This window comes from Cupressus sempervirens, chromosome 9 (assembly GCF_028749045.1).
Source record: "Cupressus sempervirens isolate cs-2001-9-10 chromosome 9, ASM2874904v1, whole genome shotgun sequence".
In the NCBI taxonomy this organism is placed as follows: Eukaryota; Viridiplantae; Streptophyta; class Pinopsida; order Cupressales; family Cupressaceae; genus Cupressus; species Cupressus sempervirens.
In genome coordinates this window covers 616,714,046-616,729,947 of record NC_143126.1, presented here as the reverse complement: position 1 = coordinate 616,729,947, position 15,902 = coordinate 616,714,046, and the positions used below count along the sequence as shown (strand labels likewise).

Here is a 15,902-nt window from a genome sequence, read left to right as displayed (position 1 = left end):
TATTCAAAATTTGATACTTGGAATCAATAAATATAATTCGAAGACTCTAATTCTATTTTCCATAAACATGTTATGAAATGAGGTATTCATCAATGTCACATAAATCCAAAAATGAGCCATAAAGTTTTTCGGCACTTAATGAAATCAATTGCAAGTTTCAATTGACAACAATTGAGATCAACGGTGTTGGAGAAATGAGTGATGGAAAAATTTATAAATTTATGGTTAAGGATCTGCCCTCCACATTGGTCCTTCCTCTAATTTAAATGAGTTGGGATGTCTTCTCTTAACAAACCCTAATGTTTGTGGATTGACTTCTCCTCCTCCTCCTTGAATTGAGATCTTTAGGGTCGATAGTCGGGTCCCTAGAGAGTCCATGGTTTTTTTCTATTTTTTATTTTCTTGTGCTAGTGGTGAATTTAACCCTAGTTTGGGTTTGAAGGATAGGTTTGTAGAGATAATCAAACACTTTCAAGAACATAATAGTGAGCAAGTCTCCACAAGCTATGAGAAATTTTCAATTATTGCCTTTGGAAACAATTGTGTAAGAGTTTTTTCATTAACATTTTGAATCACACTCCATGATCCATCATTAGGATGAAAGAGAGAAAGCAAAAGGATAAAATGATGGATCATGGAGTGTGATAAAAAAAGTTGATCAATTCTAGAAGCAATAATTGAAAAAATTTCAAGAACTTTCAGTTAAAGATACCATAATTGGTGTTTCTTGGCATTTTTTTACATGTGTTCGTTATAAAAAATAATACCATACTTTTTGGTGTTGTTAGGCTTATCTTTAGTGGTGTAGGTAGATTAGTTTTAGTATTCATTTTCTATCTTCTATCTTACACACACACACACACACACACACACACACATTTTCTAGTTTAACCTAAGCTTAATTAAGGATTGCACACAATATACAATTTTTGATGCAGGAAAGTTGAGTGATAAATTACACCTATTTAAAAAATCTAAAGAAATATCAATTTTAGCATCTTGTAAAGAGATCCATTTAAGATGTTTATGCTAGTTCATATACTTGTCATGTGTAAAATAGATCTATTATTATGTGTATCTTATCTTTATACCATTGCTCTAAAATTTAATGACTTAACTTTTTATTAATATTAATATTTTATGGTGATCCAATCTTTGAATTTCCTATAAATAATAGAGAAACAATTATTAAATCTAATATGGAGATTGTGGCCTAAATTTTTGTATACAATAGTCTTAAAGAGTTTAAATTTGTAAGTGGAAGTGAATTTGTTTCAGGTTAAGAAAAATCAAATAAACAATTTGGAAACTTCAAAAGAGGTTAAAAATTGCCAAATTTAACAATAGGCATAAAAAAAAAAAGTCAAATGACCTATATAGTCACTAAAAAGCTCTTTCATTACAATATGAAATTACCATAGTAGAAGTTATCCTTCCTAATGAACCTTACGGTTAGAAAAAACAACCATACATATGCTTTTCCATATATTAAAGCATAGATTGTCCAAAGGAATCAACCACTATTTTGCTTTTAAGATTAAATCCTAAAATAACATCTTCCCGACCTAAAGGATGACCAAAAATTGCTAGGATATAATGAATAACAACATTCCATTTTTGTTTGGACCATACACAATCCCAATAAATATGTTTCAAGTTTAAAACCTGATGGCAAAAGGGGCATTTAGCTGGTTTGCAGCCTGTCAACAACCGGTAATTTAGCATGTAAGATTTTCCACACAATAATTTGAGCATTAGTTAGAACTATAGAACACCAAATTTGAGAACTCAATTTTCTCCATGTTCTTTCCTTAAACTTTCAATGTCATTTTAAAATCAGCCTCATATTTAAAGATAAGACATGGAGCAACCTTAAATAGGTTTTTAAAAGAGGAAAATGAAAGAATTGATAAGAAGACAACCAAGACCAATACTTGGAGAAATTATAGACCATTGGAGAACACATTTTCATGGTGAGCTCAATGGGAACCAATGATTCCACAAATGTAATAAACCCTCTAAACCTATTACTTAGCCCAAATGTACTTTTAATAACTGGCCAAGGTGTCCAATCTAAAGAGTTAAAATCTCATAAATTGCTGAATTGACAGACTCCCTTTTTGGAGAGATAATAAGAATGTCTTTCAAAGGAAATGGCAAGAGACTGATCGTGATATTGAACCCATCGGTTCCACCAAATTGAAGAATAACTAAAGCTGAAAATGTGTTGTAAAGAATAGTTTTTCCAAACCAAGAATTTGCTGACCTGCTACCGTGCCTTCCAAATAGATTGCAAAGGGAAGGAATCTTTAATGTGAAAGGATGGAGCCAAACTAATTTTATCAACCCACTTGATAGGTTGTCATTTATTTTTAATAGACACTTGGCTAATCTGAAACCGAACTAGTGCTTTCCATCACCATAGACCACTCTAATTATCCATTTGGCAGCCAAACAAACCCCTTGAGTTTGTGGGTCCAACATGCCCAATCCACCTTTTGATTTAGGGTGAATACAATGAACCCAAAAAGTAAATTTGAAGCTAGCATTACCACTCCAATTAGACCAAAGAAATTGACAGACAAGTTTAATGACTCCATCATAACATCGTTTGGAGGGCATCCAACAAGATGAATAATATATGTGTGATGCCAATAAGATATGATTCAAAACTTGAATTTTTCCAACTAAAGATAAAAATTTGCTCTCTCATAAATTTAATTTTAATTTTGTTAGGAAAGCTACTTGTGGAAAACGAAAAAAATTAAAAAGCAATATTCACACAACATAAACATAGAAGACCATATTTAATGTGGGAAACCCTTTCGGGAAAAACCCCACCTGAAAACCCCCGAGAAACTTTGTATTATAGTAAATGATTTACATAAAACAAACTCTAGTTTCTGGACAGGCTCATAAGCTCATATTGCCATTACAATCAACTTGACTTTCACAATCCCCATAGCCCTCACGAACCCCATAGACATTTATACATTTTGTAATTCGTTATGGAATCTAGTGCATTAACTGTCAAGAACAAAATAGTTATTGGCAGCCTTGGAACTCATCCATCCAACAATCAATCATCCATTCGACGGTCACCCCTTCATGTATTAGATGTCTCCAGTCACTCCGACACCTTCGGTCACGCGAATGCCTTCAGTGACACAGACGCCTTGGGTCACGTTGACACTTTGTCACGTGCCTTCAGTCATGCAGATGCCTTCAGTGACGTGGACACCTTCGGTCACGTGGAAGCCTTCAGTCACACAGATGCTTCTATCATGTGGATGCCTTCGGTCATGCGGATTCTTCAATGACGCAGATGCCTTCAGTGACATCGACGTCTTTAGTCACTCAAAGACCTTCGACATCGGGTCAGTTCCTTTGGCACACCCACTTCACTGCTAGGTGTACCACAATGCCAAGTTATGACAAACCCTTCATTGTACGGTGTAATCACATGTACCGTGTTTTACCGTACAAGTACGGTATCTCACTGTATGGTGAACAACCATCGTACAGACTTGTCATTCTCAACAAGTTTGATTCTATTGATAAACCATTTCCACATTTCCGACAAGAAGACACCAAACCAAAAGGAATGCCCAAATACTGAGAAACCTGGCCATGCTTTATCAATTTCCACTCCTTGCAAATCCAAGGAGGGACAAGATGTGCACTTATCTGCAAGCTTAGAACTGGAGACCGAACAGTGGAGATTGAGAGCATCCAATTTGTTAGTGATCTCATCTTCAGAGTTATCAAGGCAACATACTATCACATGTTCTATATTGGTGTTGTATGATTCTTTATCCAGATGACCAAGAGTTTAAAGGTTTATGTAAACTATACAAAGTTTGTAGAAGATATATACAAAATTGGAAATGGGTTTTTTTAATTGTTCTTGATGTTATGACTTACTTAAATTGCTCGTGTAGTTGAGTAAACTGTTATTCTCTAATCTTTGATATATTCTATAATTTGTCAATTTAATTTGTAGATTACTAATTGAAATATGTTTATGCTGATCAACTCTCATGTTTGGGAATAATACTTAAAAGAAGGCAAACTGAAACAAGCGAATTACCATACATGGCATGACATTGAAAATGGGTGTGGATTTCAGCACCCTAATTATTGAAGAATATTTGTTGTTTATGCAATAATTTCTGCACATTGTTGATCATTACTGTAATTATGGTTATATGGAACTTCAATAAAATAGTCGATAACTCAGCAACCAAATAATCTGAAGTCAAAGCATGGGCAATGGACAATGTGGTATATCTTTGTCAATATTTACGGAGTCGCGGGTTTTTTTCCCCTCTTCAAACATAACACAATCCACATAGTTTTAACATATCATCTTCTTCTCAATTAACTTTAAGGAGTAAGTTGGTTTATATGACATAATATTTGTGATGCACTTTGGTCTTATTGCAAGTGGAAGTTGCTATTGACCTACAGTGTATTATCTACAATCAATGACCAGCGAAAACAAAATTATATTTATGTTACAATCTGTAAAGTAGTGGAATCACCTAGTCTAGTGGTAAAACGGGGCATTTATCAATATAATGATTAAGGGAAGCATAAGTCAATATGAACTTGTAAATCCAATAATAGGAATCAAAGAGTAAATGAATTATTCAGTACATACATGTAAAGTAATAAGTAAACTTGATACCAAAAAAAAATTATAATTTGAATTTCAGAGCATGCCCACCAGTGTAATTCAGAGTAGGTTTGAGATGACCTTGAAATGACAGAATATGCTTCAAAGCTTTCTTTGGCCAAAGAAAGAATATCATGAAAAGTCATAAGCAACTTCTCCAATATGTTAAGGACACTAAGTTCAACCCCACTTTATGAGACAGAAGTTGATGGCTGTATCCGCCACATTAGGTGGTCTACTCCAGCATATGATTCTTCTGCCTTACAAGTCAAAAGCATCTCAAAACAATCAATATATATTCCTATCCAACTTGCTAATTTCCTGTCACCCACAGTAGTTGTTATCTGCCCTGATTTTTCAAAATAAGTCTGACGAAGGATTAGCTACTTTTAGCAACAAAGGTAGGAGAGTGGATAGGAATGTCAACAAAGTCTATCCACAGAAAAGAATTGTAGGGGAAAAGTTCAGTCCACACTTGGATTTCTTAAATCATAAGTCAAATTATGTCAATTTTTACTTCTGTAGGTGACTCGAGAGCTTTGAGCTAAGGTTTCGGCATTTGGACATTTATGGATCTCTTTGTAGAGGCAGTGGAGTGTGAAGTGATTGAAACACTCACCCAATACCCATTACGTTCGGCCCCTAAAAGTTTCTCTCCAACCAGTACTTGTGGTAAAATGTCCCAATAGTTGTTATGAAATGTCCCAATAGTGGTGCAAAAATGAGTCAATCACAAACCAAAAAAGCTAAAAAATGATCGATTATTAGTACATGTGTGATCGGCTATTAGGGGTACCTATGACATCTACTCTATCACAGTTATTGGGACTTCTTATTGATTACTGGGTCTCTTCCCCTACCACATTTCAAAAATGACAGTATTAACTACTATGTAAGATATTAAATTTCTACAGCTCATAATGATTATTGTATTGTTTTTCACAACATTCCAATCACACTCCATGATCCATCATCAGAATAAGAAAATTACATGAAGAAAATCAAAATAATCAACACTCCCAAAACAATTAAATATTCAATTATCTCATACCTCTCTCTATCTAGGAAAATCACATTGGAAATAGACGAGTGGCAAGTGCTAATCTTTCAAAACTAAGCCAAAGTATTGCTATAGTTCACATTTGGAGCCCAAGTCTCAATATATCAAAAGAAGCCTCTATGCTATTCACAGAACAATGCACTATCAATCAGCAGATAAATCATAAAGTCTAGCACAATAGAGTCCTGTAATTTGATTAATTTATGGAACAAACCAAACTTCTAAGGCTTGGATACAGCATAAACTCTTAAAATGTTAAAAATGCCTACAGCCCAATTATGCACCCTGAAATAAGAAACAGAGGCTTGGGAATTTTCAAATTATATGGCAGTATAACTGCATTATATACATCATAATACATGCACAGAGTGGAACCTGCCCTAATGTTCTGAACGGAGAAGGAAGTGAATAGGGAATCCAAGAGAAAAATCCTACAAACCCTTTCCCATAATATATCCATCGTATGAAGCAATCAGTGGGCTCTGTTTTTTGATTCTACTTCACACAACTTGCTTTTCTTCTTAAGCCTTGAGGGATTAATGATATGAACTTATGCTTTCCAACTGGAAGCATTTTGTCATCTCCATCCATAACAATTCAAATCAAGCCCTCTTTCCTGAGAAGATATAGCGGTGTCACCGTTGGAGTTCAAGTCCAACTCTGGTGCTATCTTGGAGAATTTGTTGAGATTCTCCGAGTGAGGTTTATCTTGACTTGCATAATGTTTTCCGTTATCACATCCCTGGCTATTATCTTGCAAGGATAGATTACAAGAAAACACTGAAATCTTCCTTGCAGAAGGGTCAACAAACAATCCATTCCTTTCTTGTTCGGGTTTTCTTGTATCAAAAGAGAGGCTGTTACCATTCTCTTCGGCTAGTATTCGGTCACTTACAGTCTTCTCATGAAAAGCTTCTTTGGTGCTAGGACTCTTTGTTCTAGAGGAAGGAGATGAAAGATTTTCTTGTGCCGCCATTTCTTGATTCTGCCAAAACTGCATATTGTTCTCATATGCAGACCTTGGCCGTTTTCTACCACCGCCATGAATGTTCTCAGTTGGGCTCTTCTCAGAGCTTTCATTTGATGTGAGGCAGCTGTAGATGGAACAGTCTGCAACTTGGGACTGACGGTGTGTAATTAATGGTTCAGGACATAAACCTGGAATTTCAGGCAAAGAAGTGAATGCCAAGGCTGAAAATGCAGGATTAAGGCACTCATTTTTCACTTTTGAGGCCAATTCTGAAAGCTCTGCCCGGGTAGCTTCCAATCCCATTGATCCCATGTTATGACCTGCAAGAGTTTCTCTTGCTTTCTCTAGGATTGCCTGTAGGTACTTTCCCTGAGCTTCTATCCGAAGTTGCAAGTGTCTTTGTACCTACTCACAAAAACACAAAAGTAAGAGACAGTCTTAGTATCAAGCCCTTGAACTGTATGGGAAACACTGTTAAACGTGCTGGTTGCGATTAATGTGCTAGTTCTATTTGTACCAAGGGCCGCTTTTCTATTCAAAAAACAATATATGGGAAACCCTGTTTTTATAAGTAAGCACCCTAAGTGCATCCCTTACCTCCAATTGTTCATGCAACCTTCTCTGAACCTCCATCTGCATTCTAAGTGCCTCTGTGATCTGCAGGGTGCTGATACACAAGACATTCAAATGAAGTATAATTATTCTCAATTTCTATATAACAAGCTCCATGAGAAAAAAAATTCTAAGTTGTTTCAAATCCGATGTGCTGAAGCCCTGAAGCATGGAAAAGGAAAATGAAAAAAAACAAGGCAAGATCCCTAGGCACCAACAAAACCTATTGCTAGACACCGAGGCAAGAAAGGAAGCAAGAAATAAGAGACCTGATTGCATGCATAGTAAGATTGCATTAAAGGTCTACCATAAAATAGGACGATTAAGATGACCTGAAAAAAGGAAATTATGCAAGAAAGTGCTTATGGAAAGCAGAAAAAGGTGTTTACTCTGTCATGTTGGTCCCAAGCATGGTTGACACAGAGTTGCATCCAGCTTGAACTTCAGAAGCCCGAAAAGGTGCTGCCCCAAAAGCTGCAACAGATCCTCCACGAGGAGCCCCTGAAATAGAATATTCAGAGAAACAAATTTCTTTAATGACTCTACTAAACAAGCCAAACCCCATAAAGGATTGTGTTAATACAAAGAAGGCTATTTTAGAGTCTCACCGTCCTTGTTAGTGTCCACATTAATTTCCTTGTGAGGCTGCTTGCCAAGTCTGTATTTCTGTATACACCATTCAAATTTATTTTCATCCACATAAATAAGAATTTTAATGACTTATAATTCCATTAATGGAATATCTATGAAAACCAAGTAGAAAGAATTGCAAATACCTGAAGGTGGCTCTTGAGGTGATAAAGAGTAAGGCCTTTAACGCCCATGACTCTCATCACAGACTTGGGGGTAGCTTCTGCCCCAAAAAAACATAACATTTCAGACCTTACTAGGCTAAAAAATGCTAATTGAATTTAAATCAATGATCAAAGCATTGGAAAGGTGGATGATTCTACTCACTGTCTGGACCTCCAAGCTTAGCAACAGCATCAACAAATCTGTCATGAAGCTCTTGAGTCCATCTCAAGCGAGGCTTTGGATCCGTTGACAAAACAAGGCCGGTGTCTACAGAATGACTAATTTCATGCAACACAATGGCTCTATCTGAAAGAGTGTCCATGCTAGGCTTCTTGACTTGATGCATTTTATGTAACTAGTATCAGTACTGAACATACTTTTACTAGAACCAACTCCTTGTGCTGATGAATCAAAGCAAAATTACCTTTGTCCTTGTAGAAATATATGTCGCATATATATATCTCTTAACATGTACATATTGAAGTTTCTCAATCATGAATTGGGCGTTTGCCTGTCAAGCATCAATTTGGTCTCTACGAATTGTGCACACATTCTCTCTTACTTTTGAAAAAGCATTTGAGGAGCACTGTGCTAACTAATGAAACCCCCCCCCATAAACTGATCTTTTTACAGAATCTTGACCAGCAAAAAAGAGAGTGACGAAACTCAATCCTCTTTTAGAGATTGAATGAGGTCCCAGTTGTTCTTGCTTTTGGGTCACCGCACTATATAATGAAAGTCATCACTATTGGCCGCTTCCTTCATATGCTCAATAGACTCTTTAAAGAGACCTACTGCCATTTTTTGGATACTGTCCAAAACAACACCCAAATCAAGAGGGAGCAACAAGGGCAAGGGAATAATATGAAAAAGAGTGAATTTAGTACAATGAGGAGGACAAGAGAGACCAGTTCTGGGTGTGTTTTTTTTTGCAAGATATTCTCTTGAAATAAAGAATGATCAGAGGCAAAGAAGCGGGTAAAGCAAAAGAAGATGCCTTTAGTGGGGTAAAAACAACAAAATAGGGCAGATAGATTAACACCACCATACGAAAATGACCAGAGAAAGGCAGTTCACATTCCTACATATATTCTCTCTAACACCTCTTTCTCCATGTATAGGAAAGGTATAGTCTCATTCCATATGAAGCCTCATGGTATTTAGCTATGGAAAGGAAAAGGAAAGAAAGTTGGATGCTCCACCTTTATTCAGTTAATTCTGAGTCACCTGAGGTAAATAGTTGGGTTTACAGGATTTGGTTGCTGCATAGAAGAGAAGAGTGAGGTTAGTATTTGGATGATTATATGTAATTGTTCAAATGTTTAACAATATTTAGATTGTATTTCTAATTTAAATAAATTGATTAATTATCATATTATTGTTTTCATTTAACTACACAGTGGCTTATTAGAGTCTACTTTACATTGTTTGAGTAGTGATTCACAAAATCTTTTACATTGTTTGAATAGTGATTCACAAAATCTTTTGTCTCAGTGCATGAATAATGAGTTTACAAGAAGCATTTCTAATTGGTATTGGTGTTTTTTTATTGCATTTAACTAATGTTCAACCATGTAGTTTTAAGTCAAATTCAGCTGTCTTAAGTTTCATGAGTAGAGGTTCTCAAGAATTCGATACATGAGTAGTGACTCACAAAAATTCTTGGTGTATGCATAGCATGTCTGCAAAAACTTATGTTTTATTGCATCTAAGTGATGTTCAACACTATAGTTTTTGAGTCAAATTCATTGACCTATGTTTCATAGGTATTGGTTCACAAGAACCCATATTTTTTTGTACCTGAGTGTTAGACTATTTAGTTTTTGAGTTAAATTCATTTACACATGTTTCATTAGTAGAGATTCACAAAAACCCTTGTCTTGTTACATCTAAATGGTGTTCATAAAGATGAATTGCCCATCTCAATATTACTCCAATTCAAACGTAATGTCTTTCAAACTTACTTACCTAATCCACTAATTAAAAACTTTTTCTATTCAAAATTTATAAACTAATATCTTTGTTCATCAAATTTAAACTAACCAATACCCAAAACTATCTCTATTTTAAACTGAAAAACAATTCTTAAAAAAAAATATGGCAACCCTTTTGCATACTTTAATCTTTGACATATATATCTTTGAGCCTATGTGAACCCCACCCACTAAGAGCTCCAATCAAAAGGCAACCTAATTGTAAGACACAAGTTCCCTATGCTGTACTTTGTACTCTATCCATATAACTTGATGCCACTCGTATGTATGTAAATGATAGAAACCCCACTTACTTTTCAAAGGCCCCCTTGAGAAGGAGAAGATAATGGATGACATAAAAGAACAAAAGAGGCATATTCTTATCTTTGTCTCTCCATCCTACTCAAACTCTCCGAAGAAAGAGACTTTTGGGATCAGCCGGTTTTGAATAATTATCATTATTATGAAAGAAGACTAAAGCAAAGTGAAATCTTATTTTGTTGCTAATAATTTAATGTCGTTGAAGGATTCCTCCAATGTTAATTTTTTTTCTTCTTGTCAACAAGTCCACATTCAAACGAATGTTCCACAATACCATGATTTTATTCTACACTAGTCCATCCTCGTGAAGAATCTCCTTTTGCTTTGCAGTATATATGCAACCCTTGTTAAAACAAATCAAATCTCCATGAGATTACATCACTAAAATTCTTGATGGGAATAAAGTTGATTCTAAAGTACAACCAATTAGCTTAGCTCTAATCCCCGTGATGTCTTGTTCAAGATTTTGATGATTTTCTAAATATTAACACAGTTTTAGAGTTTTGTAAGAAAGTAAAAACGTTTAAAAGAAGAAAATTTTAAATATTGATTTATAATGGGTGTCATTGTAAAGGTGTATTTGCCTTATAAAAGAACTTTTTCTTCAAGTATGCCAAGATCAAGCATAAGTGTTGTAGTCATATGTTTGTATGTTAATAGGAGAAGTGTAGACTTTTGGATTTGACCTTTACAGTTATCAAAAATATTTTCTTCTTGATTTGGTTGAGGGTACAATGATTTAAATATGATTCAAAAAGATCTCATATACAATACTTTAACTTATTGTTTTAAAAGAATAGATAATATGTTATATTATATTCTTTAAAAGCGTGATCAAATTTCTATATTTTTAATTTGATAATAGTTTTATCTTTGTCAAAGTATAATTATCATATGTCAAAAAGTTTATTATAAAAATTAGGTGATAATTACAAAGTATTTATGCATGTAAAATGTGATTAGGAAGTTTGAAATTTTAATTTATGTTTAAATATATTGTATCATAATTTTAGAAGGAAAAAGTGTATCTTTGTTTTATTTCTTATTTAATTTTTATTCATTTTAAGTGCTTTCTAAAGTATAAGCTTGATTGTTTGTCTTATTATTATTTGTGCATATACTAAACCCAACCTATCTTTAGTCACCTCAAACCACTCTTTCTTAAGCTGTATAATACAAACTAACTCCTAAAGCATGGGCAAATTTTTTAATGTGACTAGTGACATTGAACTGATACACCCTCTAAAGCCATGTGGACTAGGGATGACTAAATCTCATAACCTTATACCTACCAAAGGAATCGAGCCAAGCCCTCAACCCAAGTATAATTATCATGTGTACAACATTTATTATAAAAATTAGAAGGTAATAAATACACAATAATCATGCATGAGGAATATGATTAGGAAATCTAAAAAATTAATCAATATTCAAATATATTTTATTGTATTTATAGACAAAAGTATCCATATTTATTTTTTATTCACTTTGTGTTTTCTTAGGTATAGTGTTGTAATGCTTGTCTTACCTTTGTTTGTGCATTTACTAGACTCAACCTATCTTTTGTGACCTTAAACCACTCTTTCCTAAGCTATTCGTTTTCTTTTTTCTTATTCTTTTAATATTGAGACTACAATTGCAGTTGCAACCTTAGTAATGATATCAAGGGTATATTTTTATTTCAAATTACTTTTTCCCACCTACAAAGTCAACATCTTTAAATTCAACTTCTTAGCAAATAGTCTTTCTCCCTTGTCAGTTAATGCTTTTAATAACAAGAAAAATTGATTCACCTCAAATGAGTCTTACAATCTCCTCTTTAAAAAGGACTCTCTGTGTTTATAGGCACATCTCCCTTATAAAAGGATTTATCATGATAAATTTTATTACAAAAGAGTTTAAACTAATGACTCTTTTAACTTGAAAGAATGTAAGGTAATTAAAACGTTCTCTCATAAGCATAAAAGAATGTTTTTGATTCAAAAGATAACAACTTCACAATCTATGCCACACGACATACATTATTGTGCTTCTCTGATTTCTAATCAAACTTACTAAACAGTAAAGGTTAATGTACACATTATCTCAACAAATCCATGAAAAATACATCATCACTATGAGATTGAATTCCACATGAAAGACAATCTACCCAAATAAGCATACGATCAAATGAGAGATGCCAATAGAATAACCATACACTTAATCACTGTTCATCATTAATTTACTATCACAAATCAACAAAAGGATGCTTATCAGCTGTATCTAAATAACTATATGTATTCTATGTTTAGAGAGTTAACCACTTCTTCATTTATCTCTTCAATAACCCATGAGATGTTGAGTTGAAGATTAAAATCTTTGACTTGTTTCAAGGTAAGCCTCAACCATGATCTATTCCTAACCTTGCAGTCGTCTTGGCAGTCTGCCCAATAATATTCAATCTAAGGAATGTGAGAGAAGGACAAACACATCTCAAAATATTTTGATGCAAAATATTGGCTATCAGAATTAGGGCTTGGAGCATAGAATGAGAGGTTCTTAGTCATAAACTCCACTTTCAGGTCCAGGGCATCCTGAAGAGATTTGCATCTGTAATGTTTGACTTCTACAGGAAAGGTGTAGCTAGAGCCTTTCCGAGCTTTACAAATTTTCTCCACTTCTGCCAACTGTTTACGCACTTCAATCAACACATAATGGTCTGGGCAGTGTTGAGGTAGCCTCAATGGTTTTCCTTCATATCTCCCAATCCTTAAATAGGCAAATTTTGGAAACTGGGTGAAGAAACTGCCAAAGATGTTGATTAGATGGATTGCCTCCTTGGACAACCTCCTATTCTTCTTCCTTTGAAGCTCAAACACCAGTTTGGCAATAAGAGTGTCTTGAACTCTCTTGAAACCTTTTGGGTTTTTATCCTTCTGCAATAGGGGGTAGTATGTATAAATGGGGATGTTTTGGTTCCACACTTGATGAGGAAACCCTTTCCATTCTCCTCCACAAGCTAGAATGTAAAATAGATATGATGACATATAAAAGCTAGAGGTTGTAGACACTTGGGAAAGATCCTCCTATAATCTTGTTACTATAATAGTAGCCCAATCAATAATTTATCCTTTCCTAAAATGGTTTGGATGAAAAACTACATCTAATTTTCCTAGTGGAAAACATGTGAGTTCCCTTTCACTCTATTCAATAGGGTTATGACATCCTTAATCTTTAGGATCATGTGTTCTTTGGTTAAAGGGTGTGGGAGACAGGAACCACCTCTTTCTAGTTTGAGCAGCCAACCTTTAGCAATTACATTATTATACTCATCAATATTGGTGGTGAATTGGCATAGGATGAATTGATAGTCTAGCCCTCATAAACCTCGTGTGGAGGGATTCTCAACACACTCATTATAGAAACTCTGCTCACATATACTAGGACTTATTCGCTATAGGTGCAAACACACTTTTTAGTAGCATCATACCTATCTCGACATGCTAGAACAAGTCTTGGGCAAGGAATAGCATTAGGAAAACCAGAGGCTTGCAACAACCCACTCTCTGAGACCTTTTCAGATATTGACCTTGGCTTTGCATTAGAGAATCTAGCTACTATTTAGTCAATATCCTCATTGGCAAGGAATGTATCCTCAATCTCCGGTAGGAAACTACTTATGGTCGAATGCTTTTCTTTCTTAGGCAATTTGGGGTGAAATGTAGCCATGAACAATCAGGGTTGACTACAAGCAAAGAAAAAACTAAAAGCAAATATAATGGCAAGAATTTAATCTGCAGGAAAAGAAACAACAACCAACATAAAAGAAATGGAGGACTCACCATGTTGGCTGCATAAAATAATTTCTAGTAATAAGGCCTAATGTTATCTTTTTGCATGTCTCTAAACAAAACACAATTCTTATCTTAAATAACAAAGGCAAAAGGAATGAAAAGAGAACAACCTTTTTAATGCATGTGACCTAGAGAGGAATATGTGTACATGGAAGAGAGTATAATTGAAAAGATATGATACTTTCCATCATTAAATGTTTCCTTCAATTTCACACATACTAAAGCACATATTGTCGTCATTACCATTAATCACCAATTAATATGTATCTTTCCTATGGATTAAAGGAAAGAAAAATCACCCTTTGTACTACCACTTTCTTGGGCATATGTCTTTGCCAAGGTGAACTCTTAGGCCTGTGAACTATGAACTATTGAACTACTAGTAACTTTTCAATGTTCAAGTTCATTGGTCATAAAATATTGGAACTGATGCTCATAAGATGACAAGATAGGACTCTACCGATTGAACTATTGAACTTGAACATAAAGTGTTCAAAGTTCAAATTCAATAATGAGCACCAAGTCCCAATAAATTGACAACTTAATCTAAGCCTAGACCAAACTGACACTTCGAACCCATGAACTTATGAACCTTGAACATTGAACACATTATGTTCAGAGTTCAAGTTGAACCTTAAGTTTAGCAAGGAAGGTAATGCTTAAGAGAAAGGGCCTTGGAAGCTTTGAACTAATGAACTTCTTGGTTCATGCTCAAAAGTTATTAATGGAATGGAGGTTTTAGTTCAACATGTGATAATTGGATATGATGTGGACGATGCATGGGTAATAGTTGGCTATGACTAGGGACTCAGAGTGTAAAGGACTGAAAAGGAATTCAAACATCTCTAGTTTCACACTAGAACTAATTGACCATAATAAAACTAAGCTAAGACAGAATGAGAAAGAAAATACTATGTTGATACACAACAAAACTGTTATATATAGACTGCAAAGAGTAAAACTCATAAAACTTCAATATATTTCCCTATATAGGACACGGGTATTTCGATTCCATCCAAATACCCTAGTTTGAAAGAATTAGCTTCCAAGACCTTGTTGATCTCAAAAGGGCCCTTCCAAAGTGATTTGAAGTTCCCATGTGCCCCTTTAGGCTCTCTCCTTTTGTCCCATAATAACACTTTATCATCTTCCGTGAACTTTCAAGGTCTCACCTTAAGATCAAAAATCTTTTTAACCTACACTTGATGAGAAGTTATGTAATCAACTACCTTCTCTCATTCCTCTTCTATATTCATGAGATAATATATTCTCTTTTCTAAAACATCTTGGAATACTTTGTCCTCAATGAATTTTTGAAGTTTGATAGTTGCCAGTTTAGGAGGCAGAGATAACTGAGCCTTGATTCCATACATTAGTTCAAAGGGAGTAATACCAATCACTCACCAACTTTTTCATAATAGAGACCAAGTTCTTATGTGGAAAATAATTAGACGAATGAGAGAGATAGATTCCATTTTTATAATAAAAAAGTTACAAATCAACTACCTTCTCTCTTTCCTCTTCTATCTTCATGAGATAATATATTCTCTTTTCTAAAACATCTTGGAATACTTTGTCCTCAATGAATTTTTGAAGTTTGATAGTTGCCAGTTTAGGAGGCAGAGATAACTGAGCCTTGATTCCATACATTAGTTCAAAA

The 15,902-nt window shown here is 34.6% G+C and overlaps 1 protein-coding gene across 2 annotated transcripts; it reads right to left on the bottom strand.

Moving 5' to 3' along the window:
• Nucleotides 1–5,908: 5,908 nt before the first annotated feature.
• Nucleotides 5,909–8,967, bottom strand: LOC149540221 (protein PHR1-LIKE 2-like). Of its 2 annotated transcripts, none has more exons than XM_089801355.1 (6): nt 8,278–8,967; nt 8,097–8,173; nt 7,929–7,986; nt 7,710–7,821; nt 7,306–7,375; nt 5,909–7,113 (listed from the first exon to the last, which is right to left on the bottom strand). In XM_089801355.1, the coding sequence occupies exons 1-6, from the start codon at nt 8,459–8,461 to the stop codon at nt 6,316–6,318; spliced, it is 1,299 nt and encodes a 432-aa protein (XP_089657481.1). In that variant the 5' UTR covers nt 8,462–8,967; the 3' UTR covers nt 5,909–6,315. The 2 variants fall into 2 exon arrangements, with proteins under 2 accessions (XP_089657481.1, XP_089657483.1); XM_089801357.1 differs by having other exon boundaries at nt 8,097–8,170; nt 8,278–8,578.
• Between the last annotated feature and the right edge of the window lie 6,935 nt (nt 8,968–15,902).

Bases quoted from the DNA above. Each gene is read 5' to 3' on its own strand.
- LOC149540221 (XM_089801355.1), bottom strand. From the start codon at position 8,461: ATGCATCAAGTCAAGAAGCCTAGCATGGACACTCTTTCAGATAGAGCC. The intron at 7,987-8,096 runs GTATTTGCAATT...TGGTGTATACAG, and splicing joins ACCTCAAGAGCCACCTTCAG to AAATACAGACTTGGCAAGCA. The intron at 7,822-7,928 runs GTGAGACTCTAA...ATTCTATTTCAG, and splicing joins TGTGGACACTAACAAGGACG to GGGCTCCTCGTGGAGGATCT.